Source organism: Brienomyrus brachyistius, chromosome 6 (assembly GCF_023856365.1).
Source record: "Brienomyrus brachyistius isolate T26 chromosome 6, BBRACH_0.4, whole genome shotgun sequence".
NCBI lineage: Eukaryota > Metazoa > Chordata > Actinopteri > Osteoglossiformes > Mormyridae > Brienomyrus > Brienomyrus brachyistius.
Genome location: NC_064538.1, coordinates 21,956,198 through 21,983,620, shown reverse-complemented (window position 1 = coordinate 21,983,620; position 27,423 = coordinate 21,956,198). Strand labels below are relative to the sequence as shown.

The 27,423-nt window shown below is 40.0% G+C and overlaps 2 protein-coding genes across 2 annotated transcripts; both read right to left on the bottom strand.

Moving 5' to 3' along the window:
• Window positions 1-1,852: 1,852 nt before the first annotated feature.
• Window positions 1,853-16,977, bottom strand: LOC125744639 (receptor-interacting serine/threonine-protein kinase 4-like). Its single transcript, XM_049016673.1, has 16 exons — window positions 16,239-16,977; window positions 15,330-15,475; window positions 13,995-14,316; window positions 13,454-13,590; window positions 13,117-13,166; window positions 12,715-12,873; window positions 12,501-12,583; window positions 11,652-11,751; window positions 11,197-11,283; window positions 10,421-10,467; window positions 9,431-9,607; window positions 8,441-8,530; window positions 6,882-7,026; window positions 5,839-6,027; window positions 4,086-4,195; window positions 1,853-2,669 (listed from the first exon to the last, which is right to left on the bottom strand). Exons 2-16 carry the CDS (start codon window positions 15,467-15,469, stop codon window positions 2,553-2,555), a joined length of 1,953 nt encoding a protein of 650 aa, XP_048872630.1. The 5' UTR covers window positions 15,470-15,475; window positions 16,239-16,977; the 3' UTR covers window positions 1,853-2,552.
• Window positions 16,978-18,228: 1,251 nt separating this feature from the next.
• LOC125744640 (caspase-9-like) lies at window positions 18,229-26,329 on the bottom strand. Its single transcript, XM_049016674.1, has 11 exons — window positions 26,191-26,329; window positions 25,823-25,967; window positions 25,128-25,311; window positions 24,705-24,791; window positions 23,092-23,138; window positions 22,568-22,744; window positions 21,533-21,622; window positions 21,244-21,391; window positions 20,008-20,196; window positions 19,121-19,230; window positions 18,229-18,534 (listed from the first exon to the last, which is right to left on the bottom strand). Exons 2-11 carry the CDS (start codon window positions 25,952-25,954, stop codon window positions 18,418-18,420), a joined length of 1,281 nt encoding a protein of 426 aa, XP_048872631.1. The 5' UTR covers window positions 25,955-25,967; window positions 26,191-26,329; the 3' UTR covers window positions 18,229-18,417.
• Between the last annotated feature and the right edge of the window lie 1,094 nt (window positions 26,330-27,423).

Sequence of the window (27,423 nt, the reverse complement as noted above, 5' to 3'; positions counted from 1 at the left end):
AATCCTTTGTGCTGATGGTTGTCTACTGAGACAACAGTGCTGTAGTTGCAGGACTTTCTCTATGAGGACACTTATTGTAGGGTATCAGTGACCTCTGAGGTGAAACGTGCAATTAAAAACCATTCACTGCAACACTAGATATCAGGACCAGTGACTGAAGGCCAACAAAACACAAATGTGTCTGTTATCACTTGAGGGTGACTGATGGACCGAATTGTAAAGCAGTTTTCATTCTGCAAACATAGTATTTGCTGTAATGCAAAACAACTTACACAGCAAATTCTTGATTGTCCAGCTACAGAACTCCAGAAGGAGATGTCACGCTCAGGCAAATATCAAGTTAGAATTTATGCATTTGGAAAGTTCTACCCAGAGCTAACAACTGGAATTCTCCATTGGAAGCACCATGCTCCACTACCAAACGCAACACTGCTTTCTGTGACTCACATACCCTTATTAAACTCAGAACGGGAAGTTTTTGTAGAACACATCATTAACATTGATCTTCACATACTGTAAAATCCCTGTCCAAAATCTCATTCTTTCACCTCCATAACATTGCTTGTCTACGCCCATTTCTGTCCAGTACTCATGCCCTTACTCTGGTAGATGCATCCATTACATCCCTTATTGCCTACTGCAGCTCCCTTTTCATGGCCTCCCTGCAAAATCTACACAAAAGCTTCAGTATATTCAGAACTTAGCAGCTTGAGTTCCCACTCACACCAAACAATCCGCTCACACCCATCCTCTCTCAGCTACACTGGTTACCTGTTCAGTCTGAGATCAAATTCAAAACATGCTTCTCACTTTTAAAGCTCTGCATAACCTCGCTCCTCCCTACTCACCCTCTCACTCTCTCAGATCTTTAAATAACCTCCTCGCTGTCCCATGTACCAGACTTTTCATCATAGGGGGCAGAGTCCTTCACTGCCATGGCTCCAAAACTACGGCACTCGCTTCCACAATCTCTGCTTTTCCTTCAAAATCTGAACTAAAGACATTTCTCTTCCATGAACATTTCTCTACTGTCTCTTCCTGATTATTGTTTTTTTCTACCCCTCTTGTAAAGCAACCTTGGGATTGTGAAAGGCGCTATATAAATGCAACCTGTTATTATTCTTACTAACATTAAGGAACATGAAATAAGTGCAATCACTGGTATTGACAGGGAATTAAATTGTTTCTTTTGACAGTTTACAGAAGTTACAAAATTTAGAGTTTACAAATTACTAAAATTTATTTTGAAAATGTGTTATTACATTATGTTTTAGCGTGGGATTTCTTGTTTTAAAAAGGTTTGAGTTAGTGCTCATATTTTTGCTTCACTATCGCCACCTACTGGCAACAAATCATCTTAAACTCAGTGCCTTAGGATATTGGTTTATATCTTTTTTATATCTTTTTATCTATAACTATCGCTCTGTAGTTGCCTTCCTAATAAAGAAATTTCCATCCAGGATTGAAAAAATTTTTTTGATTCTAATTCCGCAAGTAATTGGGAGGCATTGTGTGGCTCAGTGGGCTAAGCCTGTGTGCTTGTAATCACAAGGTTTTTGGTTCAAGATCAACACATCTGTAGGTCCTTGAACAAGGCCCTTAACTCCCAGCTCCCTGGGCACTACTTTACAAACAAAGACTGTATAAAACCTTCTCCCAACAGGACCACACTCAATCCTGGCAACCATAATTGCACAGTATTCAGTGCCTATACTATTAATAGCCAAGCTACCTAAAACCAAGCACTCAGTAATTAGCAGTCACACTGTTCCACCCTTATTTATCAACATACGTAATTTTGTGCTCTTTGTATTGAAGATCAAGAAGACGAATAGAACAATGAGCCAGAGTGTAATCTCTCAACAGTGTAATACAGAATCAAAATATTAAATAAGGGATAAAACAGAAAGTGGAAAAAAAAACGTACAAACGTATCTATATATCTGCCCAGTTGGTACAAAACAGATCCTAAGGAAGGAAGTGGTCAGTACATGAGAGCGTGTCCTACTATAATGTGTAGGTGCAGTAGTGCATAAAGTGAATGTGACAAAGTTCAGGTTTAGACATGAATCGTACAGAAATTTCAGTTACAAAAGGATCATGAATGAAAGAGAACTGAGGAACTGAACACGCCGTCTATTCTAAGTAACTGCAGCCAAGAGTTTCCTGAAATCATCCTTTTACTTGTCCATGGAGCAGCTCATTCAGTGAAATGAAGAGCACTAAATATTACATTTATACAATATGAACTGAAAATTGTTATACCCAGACAAATGCTGAAGCCACTGGTAAAATACCCTTCCCCCCAAGACAATTTCAATATATGTCAGCTGGATCAGAAAATGTAAGTTAAAAATGCACTTTATAAACAATCATTATTCGTATCTCACACTGATCATTCCATGGCTTATTCATCTGTGATTACCACAGCACTGAAACCTGCACATCCGACTCCAATATACTGATGCAGTAAAATATAATCCAGGTTCTATCTGCATTGAACTGAGGAAAAACAGCATTGTAGAAATGTCCTGGGCCATTCCATGGGGTCGCTAACTGTGGACCTGGGAAGAACTTTGGAAGTATAGAAGTTTTCGCAGAGAATTGAAGGAGGCCGGTGTCTGTTTGTAGACGCCTAGAGCAGAATTCTGTGCGACCTTGTTGTTGACCTGGATGAATAAAGTGAGGTTAATTGCATTTAGTATAGGGACCATAATGGTAGCAAGTATGCCAAGCTATTCATTTACTCGTTATCACAGTATACAAAACAGTATCACATTCCAACTGCTTATCCAGTACAGGGTGAAGTTTTAGAAACTAAAACTTTAAGAAAATATTTTTGTAACCTGAAATACAATATAAAAAACATAATAAACTATAAATATTCCTAAACAGAATAATAAAAATAAACATCAAATACTTTTCATTACCTTTTTTAATAGTATTTATTTAAAGTAATGATTTTTCTTTCCTCCTTGACGGAAATCATTTGAGGAAACATAATCCGGTATTTTGCCTCTAGAACTAGCTAACACTGCATCATAACATTTTGTAGTTGCTAAGTAGCTAAGTCTTACAACTTTCTGTCCATCTCTACAAATAAAATTGCTGAAACTTAAAATATATAAAAAATGAATAGAAATGTATCTTTAAAAAGAAAACAAATAAAACTATACTAAAATCTGTTAAGGTCGGGGCCCTCAGATCCCTCCTCCTGTACCCGTTCCCCTTTAGGATGACTGCTGGTCATCCTGACTCCCCTAACCCTCTGTCCTTCACCTTTGTGTGCTTTCCCTGCTTCCCAGGCTGTATAGCTTAGGGGGTTGAAGATGTCACTTAGAATCCATGATGCCTATAGTCATGGGTTCAAGGGTGGTTAAGGCCAGTTTCATCTGTTATTTTGTGTTTATTGCATTTTTTTATTCCTTTTTGAGTTTTCCAATTCGAGGTTTGTCTTGCTTGTGCTTTGGTTGTACTTTGTTTTCTTGTTTCTCTAGTGTAATATCTCCTCGTTTTCTCAGTTTTAGGTCTTGTAGGATTCTTAGTTCTTTGTTCATTAGTATTAGTTATTTCACAGCTGCCATGTCTGTTGCCAGTGCCTGTGTTAATTGCCCAGCTGTTGTCCGTTGCCCTGTGCCTTCTGTGATTGGTTGATTTGTCTTACGTTCTACACCTGTCAATCCTCATTAGCTCCAGTCACCACTGTATTTTAGTGCTTGTCTTTGCTTTGTTCTTTGGTCAGTCATTGAATAAGGTGCCTGTGCTAATGCTGCTCTACTTATTTTCCCTAGTTGTGTTTAGTTGTGGTTTTTTTTAGTTTGTTAATCTGTGTTTTTTCCTGTTTTTGTTTTGACCCACGGTCCTGTTATTTTGAGTTGTTCCCCAGTGTTCATTGTTTAATTCAATAAACCCATGTTTGTCTCTGAGCCACAAGTGCATCATCACATCTTTTCCCTGCCCACGTTCATAACAAAACAACTAAAACGAAAGCCATCCTTCAGTAAAAGTCTTGAGTGAAATGAAATGAATGGTAATGCTGGAAAAAAAAGAAGATCCCTAGTCTCTGTTTCTTGAGAGACACCCACCATCGTCAGCATGGTAACCAGATCACATGTTGCTGCATGCTCTTCCAAGATCTGGTCCAGGGTCTCCACGTACCAGGAGCCTTTCTTCTTGTCCCTCCATGAGACATACCCTGCAGTGGCAACAATATCAAGAACATTTTGAGAGACATTTACATTGCGTGTTACTAGGGCAGGTCATTCTTATAGAAGACATAGGTGCTGACATGTCAATGGATTTCACTTTGCCTTGAACAGGGAGTGTTGGGGGTGTTGCTTGCCTAGGGCATCACATAGGCTATGACTGGTACTTTGTTTTCCTATGTTGCTGACCATAACCGTATAGAAATATACTGATATCTTTTAAACAAGTACTAGCAACCCAAGATCAGGATTTCAGCATTTCAGAAAACACCTCCATGCTGGACACTACAAAAGCCACTGACAGGGTTAGTTGATACGACTCAGAGCAGGGGTGCCCAATATGTCGATCGCGATCTACTGGTCGATCGCAAAGGTAGAGTGGGTAGATCGCATGGCATAAAAAAAATAAAAAATAGAGGATGGATGACGCGATCGGGTGGCACGGTGGTGCAGTGGTTAGCACTGTTGCCTCACATCTCTGGGACCCGGGTTTGAGTCTCCGCCTGGGTCACATGTGTGTGGAGTTTGCATGTTCTCCCCATGTCGTCGTGGGGTTTCCTCCAGGTTCTCCGGTTTCCCCCCCACAGTCCAAAAACATGCTGAGCCTAATTGGAGTTGCTGAATTGCCCGTAGGTGTGCATGCGTGAGTGAATGGTGTGTGAGTGTGCCCTGCGATGGGCTGGCCCCCCATCCGGGGTTGTTCCCTGCCTCGTGCCCATTGCTTCCGGGATAGGCTCCGGACCCCCCGCGACCCAGTAGGATAAGCAGTTTGGAAAATGGATGGATGGATGGATGGATGACGCGATCAACCGCGCCAGCTGCTGCCAAACTCCAGCGAGCAACCGAGTCGCCTCCAATTTACTTCTACTAAACTTAAGAGAGGGTATAAAAATGAATGGGGGAGCCGGACCAAGTAAGAAGCCAAAAACCTGCCACTTCCATACGGAATGGGAGGAGGAATTTTTTTTTTCCACAATGTCATATTCGAAGTGCGTTTGCTTCATCTGTCAGTCTGCCATTGCTATTCTGAAGTTGGGAAACGTGGAACGGAAAACTACGACGTTAACTTCCCTCCAAAAAGCGAGCTGAGAAAGGTGAAGGATCTAAAATCCCAGTTCAATTCAAAAATGCTTTATCTCAAAAAGAAAATAAATAATAATAATAATAATAATAATCATCCATCCATCCATCCATCTTCCAAACTGCTTATATTAATGGGTCGTGGGGGGTCCAGAGCCTAGAAGCAATGGGCACGAGGCAATGAACAACCCAGGATGTTAAATGTTATGAAATTGTTCGTAAGTCGTTATTCAACATCATTTTACGTGCGTATACGCAAGTACAAAGAACTAGGATGCTGGGAGTACGCACGCTATGCTGCTGCGTGGTGGGAATAGGGGCCGGAAGTCATACTAAGCGGATTTGCTGCATAGAAAAAAAAATTATGTTGTGGACGGGAAACGGGAACCGAAGGAACCCAATTTGAACTCTCCTCTCCGTCTGAAAGTTGGTAAGTAGAGGAGCATCTGTATTTTTATACATAAATATACGTTTTGCATTTTTATAGTAGGCAGATCTATAAGTTGTTGGCAAGCTGAAAAAGTATGTGCACCCCTGCCTTAGACATTCATACCTGGGTAAGTAGAGTACGACACCAGGATGTCACTGGGTACTGGCAGTGATGTGCAGGCATCTGTTTCTTCTGACGCGCTGAGGGAGTCACTGCTGGATGATGTGGGAATGACATCCGTTTCCACATACACCCCAGCGAGGGATGGGCTGGCCTCTTCAGGGGACACATTACTTCCTTTGTCTATTGCAGCTGGAGGATCACATGAGCAGATGTTCTATGTATAGTGCTGCATCATGGCTAATACTCTCACTTTAGATGCCTGTTATACTGTACAACAATATGTTACAACTCATTATACAACAGTTACGATATTTATATAATGATACCATAATGCAACAGTTGTTACTGGGTCAACAGAACACATGAAAACTCCAATAAACAAGAGCACGTCTGTGTTTTGCTTACACTGACTGAGGAGCTGTAACCTTTTATTAAGTGATATGAGAGAGTTTTCACCGAGGAAATGCTACAAAAATACATTTCTTCAATTCATGAATAACTGCAAATTCAGATAAGCAGTAACGGTGTAAATTACAAGTCACTTGTTTTCATCGCTACTGCAAAGCTTCTCTTCGTAATTATATGAAAACTGTTGGTAACTAGGCGGTTCTTTTAGCTTTTTTCACTACATTTATGAGGCTTCTTTTGCAAGTATAAGGCTACAAAGCAATTGTTTTACTTATTATGTTAGATGTGCCCTAGTACAGCAGTAAAACATGAATATATTTAGCAAATTATTATATCATGCAAAGTAGTTAGGAGCGAATGTTTCTGTTGCTGGTTAACAGTCAACAGTTGGGTGGGGGGAACGATTTTTGTGCTGGACCTCTGAACCTGCTAGGGTATCTATGGACCCCCAACATCCTTGGCTGCCATTCAAAGAGATTCAATGAGGGAAAAGCAGCTGGGTCCAAGGTTTTATTAAATTCCAACACCTTTTTTACAATACAGCCTTACACCCCCCTCCCCCACCCCCACTATAATGACTATATTCCTTTAACAACACAGAAGCACAGGGTGCCAACTGATCTGGCTCAGCTTACCTCCAGTGCAGGCCTGGATGAAGAAGAGCTTGGGCTTGCCCTGGAGTGAGGGACAGGAATTCCCATTGAGGAACCTCGTAATGTTCTCAACGGTAACCGTAGCCCCGTCCACTCCATGTACAGCACCGTAGAGGTGTTGGCCTGACTGAAGACAAAAACACGCACAGATTTCAAAAGGTGTGTAAGGGAGATTTCACATGATAAGCATCAAGAGGTGCACTAGGTCAGTCCATTACTGTCTACAGAGAGCAGAGCATTGACTCGCACACAGGTAGCGGAATAATATCACACCATTTTATATTTTGTGGAAAACAGAAGACTGGTTTATGGGCCATAATATTGCATTGCCATGTCAGTACTTTTAGACCTATTATAAGTGGGTAATGAACCAATGGCTGATTTTCCACTGCGATCATGTCCATTATTTCAGTACTTTTATCTGTAGCTCTAGTGCTAACTTTAAATATGGATAAAATTCAGCGTTGGGAAAAATTACTCAGTTTTAATATTTAAGTAAAATTACAGATACCACACCAAAATATTACTCAAGTACTGTAAAAGTAATCCATTAAAATACTACCCAAGTAAAAAAAAAAATACTCGGGGCCTCAATTTATTGCCATTTGTACTTTGTGTAAATTTCATCATGAAAAGATGCGAAAAATTATATACATATGCTAAAACCCTTGTGTAAGAATTATATGCATTTCCCCTCGCAAATGTCATGATTACTGATCCTGAACACAAATAACCATAAATGGCCTCTGATAACAGACTCTTATATCAGTAGCAAATGAGTCAAACCCTCATCGTTCACTATGGAAGATGCCTGCCATCATCATCACCAGTGTAGTAGCTCCTGTGCCGTTAACTTTAAATATTGATCAAGTTTAAATATTGGACAGCAATTTCGGAATGCTAATAAAAGAAATATATTGTTCGAGCATTGTGACAGAAAAATCGCAATCATGTATAAAAACAGAGCTTTGATGCTGAACTTGCTCAGCACCTCAGAAGGTTGAAAGACAATGAAGGAAGCAGAGAGGGCTCCTGCCACCTAGTTCATGCAAGAGAAGGAAAACTAATATTTGGGGGAGACTTACAGTACAGAACTTTGACTCTTAGGCAGTCAAAGAAAATGTTTAAAGCTATTTTTCTCGGCAGTCAGTGCATGACAAGAATTTCTTCAGTTCTCCAAAAGTTACTGATATCTTGTTGGATTTCTCAGTGGACACTGCATTGGTTCCCAGCTCTCTCCTCAGGGGTGCCCCATGTATTTGTTCATTTTCGCCAACAAATTAATAAATTAATTAGTCAGTTAAGCAACTCAGTGTGGTATTGTTTAGCCAAACAAGGTGTGCTAATAATGAGAAACAAAAAAAGTGTTTGTATTGGATAGTAAGTGCAAATACTGTGGTAACTTTAGGACATGTTTTGAAATGGCTATGCTGACACATTTTGACAGACATATCGTGAAGATTCTTGAAACATCATTTTCTATGACTGCCTAAGACTTCTGCATAGTGCTGTACCTCAAGAAGTGGGAGGAGCCACCCTACCTTAGAGCCATGAGACAGAATGACCACAATGCAGCAGTCATATGTCGTATGGTCCTTCTTAGAAAGGGATAACAATTGCTGCCTTAATTCCTTAAAAAAACAGAAGAGAGTATATATGTTATAAATATCTGCATTAAAACTGTATTCCATAAAATGAAACATAATATAATTAAATTATGGGGTGGCACTGTTGCCTCCCAACACTCAGGGACTGAGGGTTTGAATCCTGCCTCTGCTGTCTATGAGGACTTTACATGTTCGCCCCGAGTCTCTTGAGTTTCCCCCAGTTACTGCGGTCCAAACGACACCTTGAAATTACCCATACGGTTCTATTGTGTGTGTGTGTGTGTGTGTGTGTGTGTGAGTGTCTGTGGATGAGCTTTATAATACACTATGGGGGACCAAATGTGATAAAACCTTGTTATTTTTCAGGTCCCCACAAAGATCTGTGAATACAATCAAAAAAGTAAAAATGCCAAAAGTTATAGTTAGGGATGGGTAGGGATAAGAGTTTTCCCCACAGAAGTGAATGGAGAGTCCCTACAAAGATACACTAACCAACCTGTGTGTGCGTGTCTAAATGTGCCCTGTGATGGACTGTAATCCCAAGCAGTGTGTTTCCTGGTCTTGCGCCCCATACTGTCTGGGATAGACTCCTGAGCCCCCACGTTTAAATGATCGATGGATTGATGGATGGAATACTAAATAATAAAAGGGGATTCTAAATGCATTTTGTGTTGCAGTACTGCACCTCACCTCAAATATTTCACACGAAATCCAACTAGCATTAGTAGTGAATTTTCAGGAACTAAAATAAGGAAGTGTGTGAGGTAAATGGGGTAGTGTGGTGGTGCAGTGGTTGGCACTGTTGCCTCACACCTCTGGGATTAGGGCTTCTGACCCCTGTGACCCTGAATAGAACAAAGGGTTACATAAAATGGATGGATGTGGTAAATGATGGATAAATCTGCCAATGGCAGAACAACTAACCTTATCCTTCAGATCGCACAGATCATCGACGATGAAGTTGAAGGACCTGAATCGCTTTACAAGTTTTTCGAAATCGATTCTGGATCCAATGCGTCTTGTCAGGTGAGACTCAGGTAAATAATTCTCATTATTTATGATCAAGCAGAGACCGCATGGATTTGCATCCATCTTGTATTTCTGAAGGTTGGAAAAACACTGCATTTAGGGCAAGTTTTACACCTCAGGTACAAACAGCAATCCCTTTACCTGCGAAAGGCTTAATTGTCACTCAAAATCCTTGTGTGATAGGTAAATTCTGTTTAGATATCTGAATTTAGCACTATTACACACACACACACACACACACACATATATATATATATATATATATATATATACATACTTGCAATAATGTAACATTCACCTATTTTAATTTGTGAAACAAAAAGAAAGGTAAAATTTGTTCACCAGTGTTACTGGTATCAGTCAAAATTTCCACATTGCCAGTACACCACTAGTTTACCCTGGGTTAAAGCGGCCAATCACGTGCTTTATGTTTGTTTTATTGTATACAGCTCAGTACTTGATGTTTTTTGACAATTTATACTGGATTGTTCTTCTTGTTTAATAACAACAACAAAAAGAAATGTTTTGAGATATTTGTATGTCCATTTACTTTCTAGTTTTTGTTTGATCTTTTATACCATCAGTGGGAAGAACACAGACTCATTGTACATGTACTATTCTATTTCTGTTCTATGCAATTCTAATTATCATATGTGTGAAGTTAATGTATGTTATCAAAACAATCAATCAATTAAATGAATTGAATCACCTTGGGTCCAACTATCTCCAAGCCTTCTTATTTTTAGTATTAAGGAAGACATATCCAAGTGTGAGGGTGAAATTGGGATTAAACTAGCAGAATCACAATATCAAACCTTGGAATGAATGTTGTGCAAGTTGTGATAGTGGATGAAAGCAGATACAGCTTAAAGATGATGAAATTACCGGAAGTATGTTCTGGTTGATATTGATTAGTTTGGAGTCTTCAGAATCTAAAACAAATCATACTGTTATTTAGTTTTTGTGAAGAATGACTAGTATATATTTTATAACCTCTCTGACACTTTATCATCATTACAGGCAGCCCCTGGGTTACAATCTCCTGATTTATGGACTTGTACGTAAGAGACGGGCTGCCACAAAGCCTATTATATAAAAAATTTGGGATAAATACAATGGTTTGTAAAAACGATCGAGCACACTTCCTTGCGATGTTCATGCTCATAATCTGGGCACTGCCTGTAGTTCCTCATACCCTGGGTTCAAATCCAGCAACATGCTTTTGAAATTTGCTGGTCCTGGTTCCCCCCAATGTATCTTCCTTGTAGGGAGTTTTTCCTGGCCTCTTTTGGCTCTGGCTAGCCGTTGGGAAGTTAGGCTAAATGACACCTTGAAATTATCCAAACAGCTCCGGGGCCCTTGGGCAGGGATAATGTAAAGTGCTTCGAGGCAATGTCATTTTGTGGAAATGCTCTGTACAAGTAAAACTGAATTAAATTAATTGAACTTTCTTGTATGGGAGTGTTTCTGTCAACTGAAACGGGCCTCATTCCAATGCTGTGCAGTTTCTGTTTACTAAAGTATTTAATAAATATTTAAACCCTCTTGTCCTTTGCCTGTGTCATTCTCTGTGACAGTCTTAATAACCAAGTTAAAGAGTACTACTCTCATGATTGCAGGGTGCAGTATTTACATATGCATAATGATAAATGAACACTCACTCTGAGCAGGAATGACACTCGTCATGGGTGGGACCTTCATCACCTCCCCATCACCTCTGTCGTGATTTACGGTTTTGCTGGGCATGTCTATCAAACATAAACAAACCATAAATTCATGTATTGACCATTATGATGCATTATAAAGGTATCTATACTGCATTATAGATGACAGCTTCATAGAGCATTAATAATGCATAATGAATATGGCTATAATGTGTTATGCCTTTTTATAAATAATTATAGCCATGTTTATAATATTTTTTGAATGTACATTGTGATGACTGCTTTAAGTAAAGTGCTCCCAAATTCTCTCCTATAGTACTGACTACAGCAATATTGTAAAACAGTTCTTCTAAAATAGACATCCATTACAATTGTCTAGACACCCCCATACTGGCCAGCACCAAATAAAAACAGTATATATAAAAGAAAAGGCCAGCAACCCCTGCACTCACAAACTGGTGTGGGAGTAGTGACAGGCTGGGGACATTGGGGTGTGGCCTCAGGAGGGGAATCCAGGGGTGTTGGGAACACACTTTTTCCACGAGTCTGAGACTGCAAATGGATGAGACAACATAATAAAGTGATTTATGGCAGCAAGTTAAATATATTCATTATTCACATTAAACACAAATTTATATCTGTTTCTAATGTGATGCAGTACTGTGCAAAAGTCTTAGGCAGTCCAAAGAAATGTTTAAAGCTGTTTATCTGTGTAGCAAGTGTACTTTGGCTTAGAACAAAAAAACACAATTTAACATTAGAACATGTGCAAATTAAGAGTAACACAATAAAAACTAGTAATAATTTCTTCTGTTTTCTAAAAAGTTACTGATATCAAGTTGGATGGCTAGATGAACACCGCTTCAGTTCCCAAACTTCTCCTCAGGGGCACCTCAGCCGTTCCATGATTTTGTTAAATTTCACAACAGCTCGATTAAATAATTAAATATATTGGTTTAAAAAGTCAGTGACAGATTGACTAGCTGTATGAGGTGTGGTAGTGGCCAAGTCAAACAATACATGGCTGCACTGGACTGTCGCTGCAAATACTAGGATGATTTTAGCAGAGGTTCTGACATGGCTGAGCTGACACACTTTGACAGGCATATTATCATAGTTTTACACTAACACCAGGATAATAAACACATATGTATTATGATTTGTTTTCTATAATGAGTCAACCATGCTGTGTAGATTTTTTCTGTTGCTCTTGATGGTGTATGAATAGTTTAAATGTGATTTATTTAGGGGGAATAACAGGATTACCATAATCCACAAAACAGTGAGATAACAGCACATACCAATGATGTCAGAACCTCATGGACAGCATTGATGACCTCATATTCCAGTGGCTCCAGCAATCTTTCAGTCTCTTGCATGCAAACTATGTCCAAAACAGAACACAATTTCATTCATGAACAAAATGAAGACACTACAATTCTCAGACACAATAACTGAATGATCGCTAGACTGACAAATTAACGGAATGGAAGAATGACACCTCCAATCCCTTACCAGAGATCCTGGGCCTTTCCTGAGGTTCTCCCTCCCAGCATCTCCTTATGAGGCAGAGTACATCCTCCAGTCCCTTTGCCTCACTACCGAAAGGCAGTTTATTAAGATCAGGCCGACCCCCTTCAGGAATACAAAGCCTCACCACGGAGGATACAGCGCCTAGATGGGAGGCCATGAGAGAAGACAATTATTTAGAGCGTGAACAATGGAGTGGTATGTGGCTCAGCGGATTAGGATCACATGGTCAGAAAGTTGCCATTTTAAATCTTGAAGCCCGCAGGGTGATGATGCTATCAAGCCCTTGTGCGAGGCTGATCACCCCCAAATGTGATCAGATTCGGCACCACAGGCATGTCAATACATCTACATTTCTTTGTGCCTGTTGCTGAGCTGTGCACTCACAGGGATAGGGCTGTTCTCCTTTGACAATGGAACACAGAAGTATAGCATAGCTACAATAAAGACAGAGAGACAGCGTTTGAGATACAGAAAACTCTCAATTTAACTCTCAGTATGAAAATGATATGTACAACAGTCCAGTTCTTTGAATTATCTGGTTATATGTTTTTCTGTCAATTGTTGCTTTACTTGCTTGGTTCATAGTAGCAAATCTGCTTCTGCCTGTCAGTTGTGTACTTTTATTTTGTCAAATGGTTTGCTATTGTCATGAAAGTCACTGATGTAAGTAAAAGTAATATTCTGATATATGTGGAAGTTGGTCGTACGAGCTTTATGGTACCTATAAACATCAGAAGCAGGGTTGGGTTTGTAAGACAAACTGAAGGCTTCTGGGGGCATGTAGTTAGTTGTACCACCTACACTTTTTTTGGAAAGAGAAGTGCTGCTGAGAATCCTGGCTAAGCCAAAATCTGTAACCTGCAAAGGGACAGAGATAAAAAATAGTGAGAGGTAAGTTAATAATGTCAAACCTAAGTACTCACCTTGTTTTCCAGATAGGACATGAATTTGAATGAAACCAATTCCAAAAGCATAAAATGCAAGCACTTCATAAAGATAAATAATAATATAATTAATATAATAAGAACTGTTCCAAAAGTGTGTCTTGACATTGTTCTGCTCAGCATTGTTAATAACAACAAGGTAATGCAGGTTTCTCATTTATATACTCTGCATAGGACTATGACATTACATAACATAAATCATAACATAACATAAAACACAGAGTTATTCATATAATGTCAACAATACTTGTTACAATAAAGAACCCCAAACAATAAAGACCCTACTGTTAGATATTCCTACCCCACTACTGCACTTACCTTGGCGTTGAGACTGCTGTCTAACAATACATTGCTAGGTTTGAGGTCAAGGTGAAGCATTTGTGGGGTGAGACTGTGGAGATAATTCAGGCCAACAGCCACGTGATGTGCAAAGCGGAGAACCAGGGGCCACGGAGGAGGTCCATCCAGGTTCTTCAGAAGGGACTCTAAAGATCCTCTCTCCATGCACTCCATCACCAAGCCTTGCAGTGAGGTAACTGATTTAGTGCCCGGAGGAAAGCCACTGTACTCCCCGATGATCTGGACTACATGAAAACTGCTTGCCTTGCACATCAGATGCACCTCCTTTTGCAAAGCCGAGCTGGTGAAGAAGCAGAATGTATGCATAGGGGGGGGTATGACAGAAGCATGGGAATCATTGGGAAGAAAGAGCCTATGACACCGAAGGAAATTTATTACGTATGTATCAAAAGAGCAAAGCTTGTTCATATTTAGCAAAATACACACAAGTAAAATAGACAAAGAACTTTCACATAATGATTGATAGATAGATCGATCGATCGCTAGATAGATCAATCGATCTTTATTAATCCCTCGGGAAGGTTCCTCTGGGAAATTCTAGGATACTTTATTGATCCCCTGTAGGGAAATTATCTTTACGCCTCCCTCAACTTGCTCTTTGTGGAGTAAGTTGACCGCGAAGGGCTGCCACCCATAGCGGCTCCCAGGGAGCTGAGGGTTAAGGGTCTTGCTCAAGGACCCGCAGACGTGCTGAGGCTGGGTTCGAACCTGCAACCTTCTGATTACAAGGACACAGGCTTAGCCCACTGAGCAACACGCTGCCCCAATGAATGAGGTAATGTTTGCAAATTAGGGGTGTAAATCACTGGCCCCAAGGTGATGCAACATCATTGGAATTGGTACTCCAGTACTGGTGGTGCTCTGAAGATCTACCAGATCCTCGCGGACAGATGCTGAAGGCTTCCACAGAATTTCAGGCTCTACACAAGTGCCCAGTTTGTGAATTTTGACCTCAGACTAATTGTTGCTACTCTGAAGATTCAGCTTAAGTCCATTAGGGTATCAGCTACTAAGAGAATGAGCCTGAAACTGGCTAGACTCCAAGATCTAGCTGTTTCTATTGTTTAAATAATATTTTTATTATCGTCTTGTTTTCGCCAATTACAAATATAATAACAATAAAAAATAAATTCCTGAAATTCTACTTCATTTCAATTGCATTAATATTGTGTGGAAGCTCCTATTTTGATGTTTCTGAAACTTTAACTTAAAAACGGTTTGATTTTCGGTTATCAAAATGATCACATAAGGGATTAGTCAAATTAAATCAAGGTAATCAATGGAAGTAATTACCTGTCACTTTGATGCAACACTTTGACAGCTACATCTTTTCCCCATGTTTTATGTCTGGCCTTATAGACTTGCCCAAATCCGCCTTTGCCAATCATCTTCCATGACTCCAGAACAGAGTCATTAATTGACTTTAACTCCATTCTTCACTGTGGGAAAGAAGGACATAATGGAATACAGCAAAACATACAAATAAATAAATATAGATGAATGAATGAATAATAATTATTACTGTTATAGGACTCCACAACACAACAATATTAAGCCCTTCATTACATTTCGAATACTTATATGATCGATATCGATAACGTTATATTTAGAATATTTCAGCATCTTTTTTCCCCTTTGGTAAGTGTGAAAGAAATCGGGGGGAAATCCTTAAATGGTGTTAGTACACAAATCTAACGCTGGGTGAGAATGTTAAGAAAGTATATAATAACGTAAAAGTACATAAGTTTTAACGGTAGTATCAACTATCCTTGCCAAGTATATTTATTTATAAATGGAATTTGACTCCGGATTTTCTCGTCGATCTCAATGTAGAATGCAGAGAACAGACCAAAAAAAAAGACTATAAGACATGCATAGCACATGTGCACATACATTTCATTGTACATACTGTACGTCGTTGTTTTCACACACACACACGGTAAAAACAACGAAGTACAGTATACGTACAGTAAGAACTGCGTTAATACATAAAGAAATATATCAATAGTAGTTGAAAGTGAAAGGAATGGGAACAGTATACCATATAAGGGAAGTAACCCATAAATCTAGCCAGTATACGTTTGGTGCTCGGAAGTCCTCGCCTCTTTACTATAAGCCCATTCCCTGTTTTATAGGTTTTCCATTACAACTAAAATGCGGCGCTGTGAAAACAAAGTATAAAACGTAGAAAACTCTGAATACCTCTCCCTCGCTGGGAAGCTCCTGGCTCGAAGTGATACTTCAGGAAGGAAATGGTGAACTTTGCAGTAGACCGTACTGTAATAACTTATTTCCCTTTCAGACACAGATAGGCCACCCTCTCTTCGGGGCATATTGGCGAGTTCGATTATTTCTCTCCGAGTCGGAACTCCGATGAAAACATCACGAACAGTCACGAAAAACATCACTTCCCGTCGGAAACACGCCTCTTTTAGAGGAAGAGATCATGAGTTCGGTTATTGGCACTTTTATTGCGGCATCCTTAAACAGACAGGGGTAAAAGTCATGAAAAGAATATAAACTCACTTAGACACACATTCGGGGAGTCTTTAAGGAGACAAAACTGGATACATGCAGTTGTGGAGACACCGCAACAAGTCGTACTCTGAAAACATTTTTCGGTTCGGAAGCTCATAAAAACTTCAAATCCGAAACACATCAAAATGAAACGAACAAAACGTAATACATATGAACATTTCCTTTACTCTTACTTCCGCCTACGTACATTTTTGAAACCGGTGAAATCGCCGGCAAGTTCTCAAAAGACACCAAACAACAATCACTCCAACATCGGCTCCGTGTTGGTGGCATATGAGGCAGTGTGACGGTTGTTAGATACACCTGTAAAGCCTGTACGTCTGACGTGAAATATTCTGATAACCGCACACACTGAACGCCTCTTGTCCAATCAAATTTCTTGGTCGGAGCTAAACGTTGTTTAATTCGGGTTAATCAGAGTGACTTTAATTGATAGCAGGTCTGTCATGATATTAGAATAATTAGATTAATCCGCATGTCGAAGGGTATTGTGGTATGGAAATTAGTCCCGGTAAAACGTGTTAATGGAAGAACCCCAGTGCACAGTAAAGGCTATATCGAACCCATGGTCGTCTGTTTTATTTAAAAGCACATCATAAAACAGGTCTGTACCGAAAAAGTCTGAATGCTGTAATTAAATCAAAAGGTGCTTCAACAAAGTATTATTTTAAAGGAATGCACACTTATGCAACCAGCTTATTGTACATTTTGTATTTTCATGTTTTCCCCCAAACACATTTGAATGTTTTTCAGTTGAATTGTGCACGTTATAGGTCACATTAAAGATGGGAAACGTTTTGAAATTATTTATCCTAGTCTTATTTTTTGCATCACAAACACCTGTTATTTTAACAGGGCTGTGTACAATATTTATATCCACTGTATATAAACATTGAGAGTTAAGACGTTTTGCTATTATGGGGTGATATAAGAATGGAGCAAAACTATCTTGAAAAGATATGTGGACAAAAGCTGGAGGACTGAACACAGCTCTCACAAGTTCATTCAACTCCTGACAGTTGTTGACAGGACAGCCTGACGTACCAAAGCTATCCCACTATCGCTGACATCGACAGCAGATGTGGCACGGATGTTCATCGGCACACACATTGCTTGCTTTGGTGCCCCATCGTCTTGTGGGTCTTGCAGCACCTCAGGATGGTTCCCAAGGTCAACTTTCAATCCTTGTTGGCTGACCTGATCACATACAACCATAACAGGCGCCGGGTGACTTCTTGGCTTTGCCCCACTCCCATGTAGTTCCTTAGTCAGCAGTCTTCCAATTTGTCAGTGTCATTTGGTTATACGTTTTTGTGATATGATGCTTTCTGTGGGACACCTCAAAGCTGGGGACAAGTTATTTGTTGTTGATACTGGGAGTAACCTGGACCGCATTTCTGTGGACTGCCTGAAATCTGCTTGCCTGGATGGATATATATATAATATATACTGAAACCAATTCCATGCAAGATAGCTTGGGTTAGCAAATTCAATTGTAAAATACATTTCATTAACAATTATACCATTACTGGTCATCAGCTCATATTCCTCATTCCATGGCTTATCCATCATTAGCCCATGATTGTTACACAGCACAGCACGTTTCAGTGAAGCAAAATAATTAGGTACATCATAAATGACAGTGTTACTCTACTAACCAATAAGGCTTTGTACGTTTATTATACCGTAAATTCATAATCCACACATCGAAGAATATAGCACATAGAAAACAAAGATTTGTAAAATCCCAGAATATGAGTCAAATCCGTAATTGAAGTTCTATCTGTACTGAACTGAGGAAAAACAGCATTGTAGAAATGTCCTGGGCCATTCCATGGGGTCGCTAACTGTGGACCTGGGAAGAACTTTGGAAGTAGAGAAGTTTTCGCAGAAAATTGAAGGAGCCAGGCATCTGTTTGTAGATGCCCTTAGCAGAATTCTGTGAGACCTTGTTGTTGACCTGGGTACACAGATGAAGTGAAGAAAGTGAGGTTAATTTAGTATAGAGACCATAATGGCAGCAACTATGCAAAGAGCTAATCATTTACCCGTTTCATTACGTTTCATTCAGTTCTAAGTAAAGTACAGATTTTTTCATCTTTTTTCTCCATGACAGAACAATGCACTTGAACCTTAAAAATAGCCAAAACATCACATTTTTTTAGTAGCTGAGACGTCTTACAACTTTCAGTCTATCCCTACAAATTTACCGAAACTGTAGCTGAAACTAAAATATATAAAAACTAAACATAAATGTATCTTTCAAATAAAAGCAATAAAACGACACTAAAAAGTAACTAACACCATACCAGATTTCAAATGGAAAAAAAATATAAAAATGAAATTAAAAAACAAAACTAAAACAACACTGCGGAAGAGTGTCTCAGACCCCCAGCAAGCCTATCCGCATTATATTCCTGCAATATGGATGAATACTGAAAGTTGCACCCTTCAGTAAAACAGAAGTTAAATCTAATGAATGATAATGCTATGAGAGACTTTGGCAAAGACAGATCCATAGTTAGTCGTTCCTGAGAGACACCCACCATCGTCAGCATGGTAACCAGATCACGTGTTGCTGCATGCTCTGCCAAGATCTGGTCCAGGGTCTCCACGTAACAGGAGCCTTTCTCCTTGTCCCTCCATGAGACATACCCTGCAGTAGCAGCCAATATCATGTACATGTCTTAAGCGGCAATACTCATTTTGAGAGACATTTGCATTTCGTTTTCCTATGTTACTATGCCACTGCTACATACAGATGATGATTTGCTGAAATCCTCAAACTGTAATACAGTGAGACCCCATATCCATGGTAAAAATTCCAGAAACAGTTCACAAGTTGCAAACTGAGTACCGAGCAAGCACGGTGAGTAGCCGCAATATGCTAAGATATTTCCTAACAATTTTTGTTCTCATTACAGGTCATGTATAGGTACATGATACAATGTTGTTCATTGTAAAATGTACTGAGACTACTCAGTCATCCCTTGATACATGAAATTTCTTCATTGCTATGTCGTCTCTTGACATCTTCATGGGCACACATGCAATAGTCACAATGTGAAAGGCAAAAAAGATTTAAAAAAAAAAAAACGTGATAAAGATTTCATCAGGTAAATTAAACTGGCACTGTTTAGGATGATATAGGACTACAGTCTTAAGCATATGTTTTGTGTTCATGCTCTGCATGTGCAGGAAACTGGCCTCAATAATGTATAGACTCATAAAGAAAGATAAGGAATATGACCTTAAGTTGTTTTATCTGTTTCATTTGTATCATGAGAGAAACACATTAAATAGCAAAAGATACTTTTATGAATGGTGCTGGCAACCCCCCCCCCCCAATACTGTATATTACTACTAAATAGATATCATTTCAGGCAACATTACTAAGGATGTGATGAAAGCTGTAGAGGGTAGACACTCATACCTGGGTAAGTAGAGTACGACACCAGGATGTCACTGGGTACTGGCAGTGTTGTGCGGGCATCAATCTCATCTGACGCGCTGACGGAGTCACTGCTGGATGATGTGGGAATGGCGTCCATTTCCTCATCCAGCCCACCGAGGGATGGCCCGGCCTCTTCAGGGGACACTTCAAATCCTGTGTCTCTTTTATCTGGTGGAGCACGTGGGCGGATGTTCTATGTATACTGCTCCAACATGGCTAATACTCTCACAATTACTTTATATCACAGATATAAAATAACTTTGGGGACAGCGTGTGGTGCAGTGGGCTAAGCCTGTGTGCCTGTAAGCAGCAGGTCACAGGTTCAAACCCAGCCACAGCATGTCTGTGGGTCCTTGAGCAAGGCCTGTAACCCCCAGCTCCCTGGGCACCATTGCGGGTGGCAGCCCTTCGCGGACAGCTTACTCTACATGGAGCAAGCTGAGGGAGGCGTAAAGACAATTTCCCCACAGAGGGATCAATAAAGTATCAATTACACTGTACATCAATGCTACAACGCATTATTTCATTGCCTTTTTTCCTCACTATAAGATCTAACCGAAGAAGCCTAGCATTTCAAAGGCACATGATGCCTGAGGTTAGTATGATGCTTTCCTGTAGGAAATACACTATAGGACTACAAGTAGCAGATGGTAAGAGACAAACTATCAATAAAAATAAACAAAACTAACAATGTTTTGGAATATATAAATGCTGAGCAAATGCACATGATGTATAACGGGGAATATTATCTAGGAAATATTTTAAATACCAGGAGCTAAAATGACAGACAGGTGGCAAGAAATCTTAGGCTTGAAAATATTAATCATCACTGCCAGCATACATAACTGTGCAAAAACAATTTTCCAGTTACTTCAGGTAGTGAAGAGGCTCTCCAGATATGTGAAATCAAAACGTAAAACAAATAATCACTTAATAGTAAAGTGGTTCAAAAAAAAAAAAAAAAAAACAGCAGCAAAAACTCAAGACTGTACCAGAATCCAATCAATGATGTTGGACCTCAGCAGACCTTGCTAGGTGGGGCCCCTAAATATAGGTTTTGGGGCCCCTGTCAAGCACTGGGCCCTTTGAATCTGCCAGGATGTCTATGCACCTCTGACACCTTTGCCTGCTATTCATTGTGATTCAATGAGAAACGTTAACTGGGTCCAAGAAGGACAGTTAAGGTAAGGTGCCACCTGATCTGGCTCAGCTTACCTCCACCGCAGGCCTGGATGAAGAAGAGCTTGGGCTTGCCCTGGAGAGATGGACATTGCTCCCCATTGAGGAAATTGGTAATAGATTCAACTAGAACTGCAGGCCCGTCCACTCCATGCACAGCACCGGGGAAGCGGTTGTGACTTGCCTGAAGGCAAAAGCACACATAGAGCTCAGGTAGAGTGTAAGAAGGTTAAAAGACAACCAAAGACACAGAGAAGGCCACTGTCGTCTAGTTCATTCAAAAGATGAAAAAATAACAAAGTATTTTTGAGGGCATTGACCTTACCTCAGTGCCATGAGACAAAATGACCACAATGCAGCAGTCATAATTTGAATGGTCCTTTTTAGAAAGAGCTGACAAATGCTGCCTTATTTGCTGGAAAAAGAAATGTATATTGTATAAACATTTGCATTAAAAATGGATTAAAACATGATGGGACAGCATGTTTAAAGACATGAAGTTAGGGTGTATGAGAGTGTATATATATGTACTCTGTGATGGACTGGCACCCCAAAAATAAAGGAATTTTGAACACAGCATTTTATAATACGTGATAAATGCGCAATATATGGGACACATGCAAAGTCTAATCCTCACATTTCACGACTTAACTGCATGAATTCACCGACGTCTCTTTCGTACAATAAAAAAGTGAACAAAAATGAACACACAGTATATACACAGGATTAGCTAGAATCAACAAGAACAGTATTCAGGCATCAATCAGTCTTTTTAGCTTTTGGCTCTGTTGTTTAATGTATACCAATTCCTTGCTGGCGAGCAAGTGACTTTATCTCGCCTAATGGCTGAACTTACGTTCAGAAAGGTTAAATGTGATTAATTGCTCTCCTTTTCAGATATGCATGTGCGCACACACATACACACACACACACGCACACACACACGCACAAATGAGAGCAAGGCTTGGGGGTCCAAGTACAGAGTCAGGCTATTTATGTGGCATTACAAGTCCACAAAGGTTGAAAATGTCTGTCAAATACTTTTTGAGTTTTTGTGAGTTATGAGATCACATTCTGAAACTACCATATTTTTCCCCAATGCCTATATGATGGTGCTTCATTTTTGGGGAGATCTGTTTCAAAATTTAATCAATCCCAGTTCATCATACATACAATGCCTCCGCAAAGTTTGAAAAAGATCCAATAAACAGTTCTGTGTTATTTTCTTAACAAGCAAAGTGTCTCAGTTGTGAACTGGTCCCAAATCATGTATTTCCTGGGAAACACGTGTTTTAAATGCTGGGCAAATCAGTCAATGAGGTAATGCTTTGTCACACACAGCAATAGGAAACCGACTAACCTTGTTCTTCAGGTTCTGCTGAACATCAACAATGAAGTTCAAGGATTTGAATCGCTTTTCAAGTTTATCACAATCTATGTTGGAACCGCTGCGATTTTTCAAGCCAGACTCAGGTAAGAACTTCACATTATTTATGATCAAACAGAGACCACACGGGCTGGCATCTATCTTGTAACTCTGAAGGATGGGAAAGAAACACTGCATTTAAGGCAAGTTTTAGACCTCAGCTACTGTAACATCCCCCTCATCTGTCTTATAATATAACTAAATAACAGGAGAGGATTAAACATAAAACACCTTTGTGTGTCTGAAAGTATTTTCCCATAGAATAAAGGAAAACATCCACGTGTGAGGGTGGCATTGGGATGCAGGCCGGCAAAATCACAATATCAAACCTCAGGATGGATGATGGGTAGGATTTGGACAGGTTATGACAGTAGACAAATAATCAGTATTTATTGATCATCTGAATTTATTTAAACAAATCTATCAAAGCAGATGAAGCTTAAAACTTATGCAATTACCTGAAGTGGGTCCTGTTTAATATTAGTCAGTCTGGAGTCTTCAGGATCTGAAACAAATCATGTCGTTTGTTATGCAGTTTTTCATTCGCACGGTCTAAGGGTCGTACAGTATACGTTTCACTACATGTATTACTATGTATGCTACAAATAAAGTATGTTGACCTATCTTGACCTTGATCTAATGTCATCCGCAGAGATGCGCGAGGCTCTGCGGAAAGTAAACCCGGGAAAAGCAGCAGGCCCAGACAGCGTCCCAGAGTGCGTACTCAGGTTTTGCTCTGTGGAACCGGCTGACATGCTGAGAGACAGGTTCAACCTGTCCCTCATGCAAGCCTGAGTGCCGTCCTGTCTCAGGTCCTGCACTATTATGCTTTTCCCCACGAAAGGCACAATGACCTGCTTGAATGACTATCGCCCGGTGGAAATAACCTTGATCGTAATGAAGTGCTTCGAGAGGATTGTCATGGCCCATACCCAGGAGACCATCCCTGGTATCCCACGCCCACTACAATTTGCGTACCAATGGAACCGGTGCACAGACGACGCAGTGAAAACGGCTATACACATGGCCCTCACTCACCTAGAGGGCAAAGACACCAATGTGAAGATGCTGTTTATCGATCACAGCTCAGCATTCAACACTGTCATCGCCCACAGACTCTCTGCAAAGCTGATCGCCCTTGGTCTGACACCCTCCCTTTGTAACTGGGTGCTAGACATCCTAACGGACAGAGCCAGTCAGTCAGAGTCGCTGGCTGCACGTACAGCACAATGAACTGTAAGCACAGGAACCCCCTCAGATCTGGTGGACTGGTGTCATGAAAACAAAGTCTCCCTCAATACAGATAAAACCAAGGAGATGATTGTGGACCCAAGGAGGAATAGGAAGTTGCACGCATCATTGCACATAGACGAGGCGGAGGTGGAAAGGGTGAAAATCTTCAAACTCCTCAGCGTACACATCAATGAGGATCTCAGCTAGACTCAAAGCACACAGCACATCACCAGGAAGTCCCAACAATGACTGAGAAAGTTATGGAACTTTCTGAGAAGATTAATGAAGTTTGGCACGCCAGCCAAAATTCTAAGAAACTTCTACAGGGGTAACGTTGAGAGTGTCCTCACCAGCTCCATCATAGTCTGGTGTGGAAGTTGCTCTGCAAAGCTCTCCAGTGGGTGATTAAAACTGCAGAGTCCATCACTGGAGCAGCCTTCCCCCCACTACAGGACATTTACCAAACTAGCATCATCAGGAGGGCCCAGCACATCATCAGGGACAATACACACCACCAGCACAGCCTGTTCATGCTTCTACCTTCAGGAAAGTGCTACAGAAGTGTGAAGTCCCATACAACAAGACTGATAAACAGTTTCTACCCACAAGCAATTAGGCTTGTGAATGACTTTGCACTATAAACACCACTTCTACCTCCGAAAACGCACAGACACCCCTTTCAAGTTTATTTCCTACCTATTTATGTTAATTTATATTCTTATTCTATTTTCCGTGGTGAAAGGAGGATGTCCAAAGTCAGAATTTCATTGTACGGTGAAACTCCCCGTTTTCTGTACATATGACAATAAAAGTCTCTGTTCTATAAATGAACACTCACTCTGAGCAGGAATGACACTCGTCATGGGTGGGACCTTCATCACCTCCCCATCACCTCTGTCGTGATTTCTGGCATCGCTGGGCATGTCTATCAAACAAATATTGCATATAAAACAATAAATACATGACTGTATAGTTATTTACTTGTATAACAGTATAGTATATTTTACAGATGCGCTAAACAACATGTTCGATGAGGTTACAAGTGCAGCACAGGTACTGAGGAGTGGGGGGTGTACCCCCCAATATTTTGGTTTCTTCATTCCCCTTTGCATTTCACTTAAGTTTCGCCCTCCCCCACTATCAAGCTCTCTCCTACAGCATCGACTACAGCAATATTGCAAAATAATTCTCCTAAAATTGACGTCCATTCCAATCATCTGGACACCCTCATACTTGACTAGACATAAAAGCTAGCACTCACAAACTGGTGCGGGAATAGTAACAGGCGGAGGGCAATGGGATGAGGTCCCATTCTGTAGGATAATGGCTAGATCTTCTTGCCCCGCCTCACGAAGGCACTCCAGGAACGCTGGGAAGGCACGTTTTCCACGAGTTTCCAAGTCTATCAAAAGTTTCCGGGCCTGCTCTCGACGCGTACCGGCACACTAAGAAAACATCAAGGATAAATCATACACAAGCTACTTAAATAAAACAAAGCAAGAATCAGTTGAATCAATGTCGGAACATAATACATTTAGCTTATAAATGGTGGCATATTCCTGCTTTTACACCCAGAGGTGCAAATTACCTACAAGTACAATGCCTGGCCAAAAAAAGTTGCATAATTTAATATTCTGTTGGGCCGCCTTTAGTTTTGATTATGGTGCACATTTGTCATGGCATGGTTTCCACTTTACATTCGCAACATCTCAAAAAAAAATTTCACCCAGATTTGCATTAATTTCTCATCGAGATCTTGTATTGATAGAATAGGCTGCTTTTCAATCGATTTGAAAGTGTACTACTTTCTACTTTCGAAACTTGAATATTTTTAAAAACTTGACTAGTAATGTACTCACTGGATGACTTTTACTTGAGTAACATTTTTGAGATGCGTATTTACTTTTACTTTAGTTTGAAAATTGACTAGCCCACCATTTCCATCACTGTCCGTACCTGTATCTCCTCAATCATATCCTGCGTGAAGACCCCCCTTGCCAACAGTCCATCATAGAGCTTCGAAGGTTCCAGGTCTTTTACAAGACAGGACCTTTTAATTTGGAGTCTGTTTCTTTGTTCGGCGTCCATTCTGGGAAAATAACTGAGGAATATGTGTTTATGAGACTGCAAGCGGACTAGACAATATAATACATTTATTGTACTACAGTAAATACATTTGCTCATATTGAACATTTAAATAAATTCAAATTCATACTATTAAACAGTAAATTTTTATATGCGGTCTCACAAATCACTTTACACAACTTATGGAAAAACACCCTTGTTAGTTTCTGTCTTAAAACGGCAATAAAAATAAAACTTACCACTAATAAAATTCGTGTGTTTGAGAAATATGAATCCAATATATCAATTTCGAAATAATATCCGTTTCCCCCAAGTAAACCAGAAAATCTCTAACTAGATATCTACCATTTCACTTCACTTCCTTGTTTTCATTTTGATGATCATAGAAATCTATCAAACCCAGATAGGTATACGGGGGGAAAAAATCGCAGAATTCAATATGGCGGCAACTGCACCCATAAAACGAAATTACATGCATTTTTTATGCCTTGCTGTCACACTGTAGTGGCATGTCAAAAGTTGTTGGTGGTTTTCCTGCTAATGAGTGCTATCTTGTTAAAATCTAATATAGGCTTATCAGTTTCCAAGAACACATTTGAGCTCATTTTACAAACTAATTAGCTTATTTTAAAGTAAACAAAGCATCGTGTATTGATATTATCACTATCCCGTTTATCAATCCATGCCTTTCAATAATGAACAAAAACACATTATTTTACTGGTTTAGATAAAGCTGAAATGTGCCATATTTCAATCTTCTGTTATTTTGCGTCACTATGTATTTCCCTTCTATTTAGTGGATAATTTCTAGAGCGATCATACGTTGTGCGTCTTACGTCAACATAAGAAAGTCGGAAGCGTAAGCGCAATTGCTGCTACAGTGCAGTCTGGATGTAGGACGTCTGCCCCTCTTCGCTGTGTCTACCGATGTCTTAATCATAGAGGTTATATTATTTACTATGCGTGAGTTAACCGGTATGATGCGTGGAGTAGCAGATACGACTTGCTGATTGCGGTGCGGTTTGATCTGGCGTAATATAATTAGAAAAAAACAAATCAAGAGTAGATTATTGGTTGTGATATTATTTAATAATAATATTATTAGAGCAGGTCGATAAAAAGCAGGTGTGCGATATGTATTGTGGTGATGGATAGATGCTTTTTGAAGCATTGAAGCTTTCCAGGCAGTTGCGTTGAAAAGTGTCGTTAATTTCTCGAGGCTTCGCATGCTAACTAAGGCCACGTGTGGAACTGGCCCAGGACTCCCTTTAATGATGAGGGTGGTGAGGAGTGCATTTTCTCTCCCCCAAGAGAGAGGAGCCAACCAACCATTTGGGAAAAGATATGTCGGCGTTGTTGTGGTCCAAACACTAGCTACTGCATTCGTGATGCTTAGCTCAGGGATTCGGGATCAACTGAATCATTTATAAATGCTCCTAAATACTCATTGATTGCTGTTCGTGCTACGATCG

Bases quoted from the DNA above. Each gene is read 5' to 3' on its own strand.
- LOC125744639 (XM_049016673.1), bottom strand. From the start codon at position 15,469: ATGGAGTTAAAGTCAATTAATGACTCTGTTCTGGAGTCATGGAAGATG. The intron at 14,317-15,329 runs GTAATTACTTCC...CTTCTTCACCAG, and splicing joins GTGTTGCATCAAAGTGACAG to CTCGGCTTTGCAAAAGGAGG. The intron at 13,167-13,453 runs GTACCATAAAGC...TCTTTATTGTAG, and splicing joins CCTGCTTCTGATGTTTATAG to CTATGCTATACTTCTGTGTT.
- LOC125744640 (XM_049016674.1), bottom strand. From the start codon at position 25,954: ATGGACGCCGAACAAAGAAACAGACTCCAAATTAAAAGGTCCTGTCTT. The intron at 24,792-25,127 runs GTGAGTGCTAGC...TTTGTTTGATAG, and splicing joins TACTATTCCCGCACCAGTTT to ACATGCCCAGCGATGCCAGA. The intron at 22,745-23,091 runs GTAATTGCATAA...CCCATCCTTCAG, and splicing joins TTAAACAGGACCCACTTCAG to AGTTACAAGATAGATGCCAG.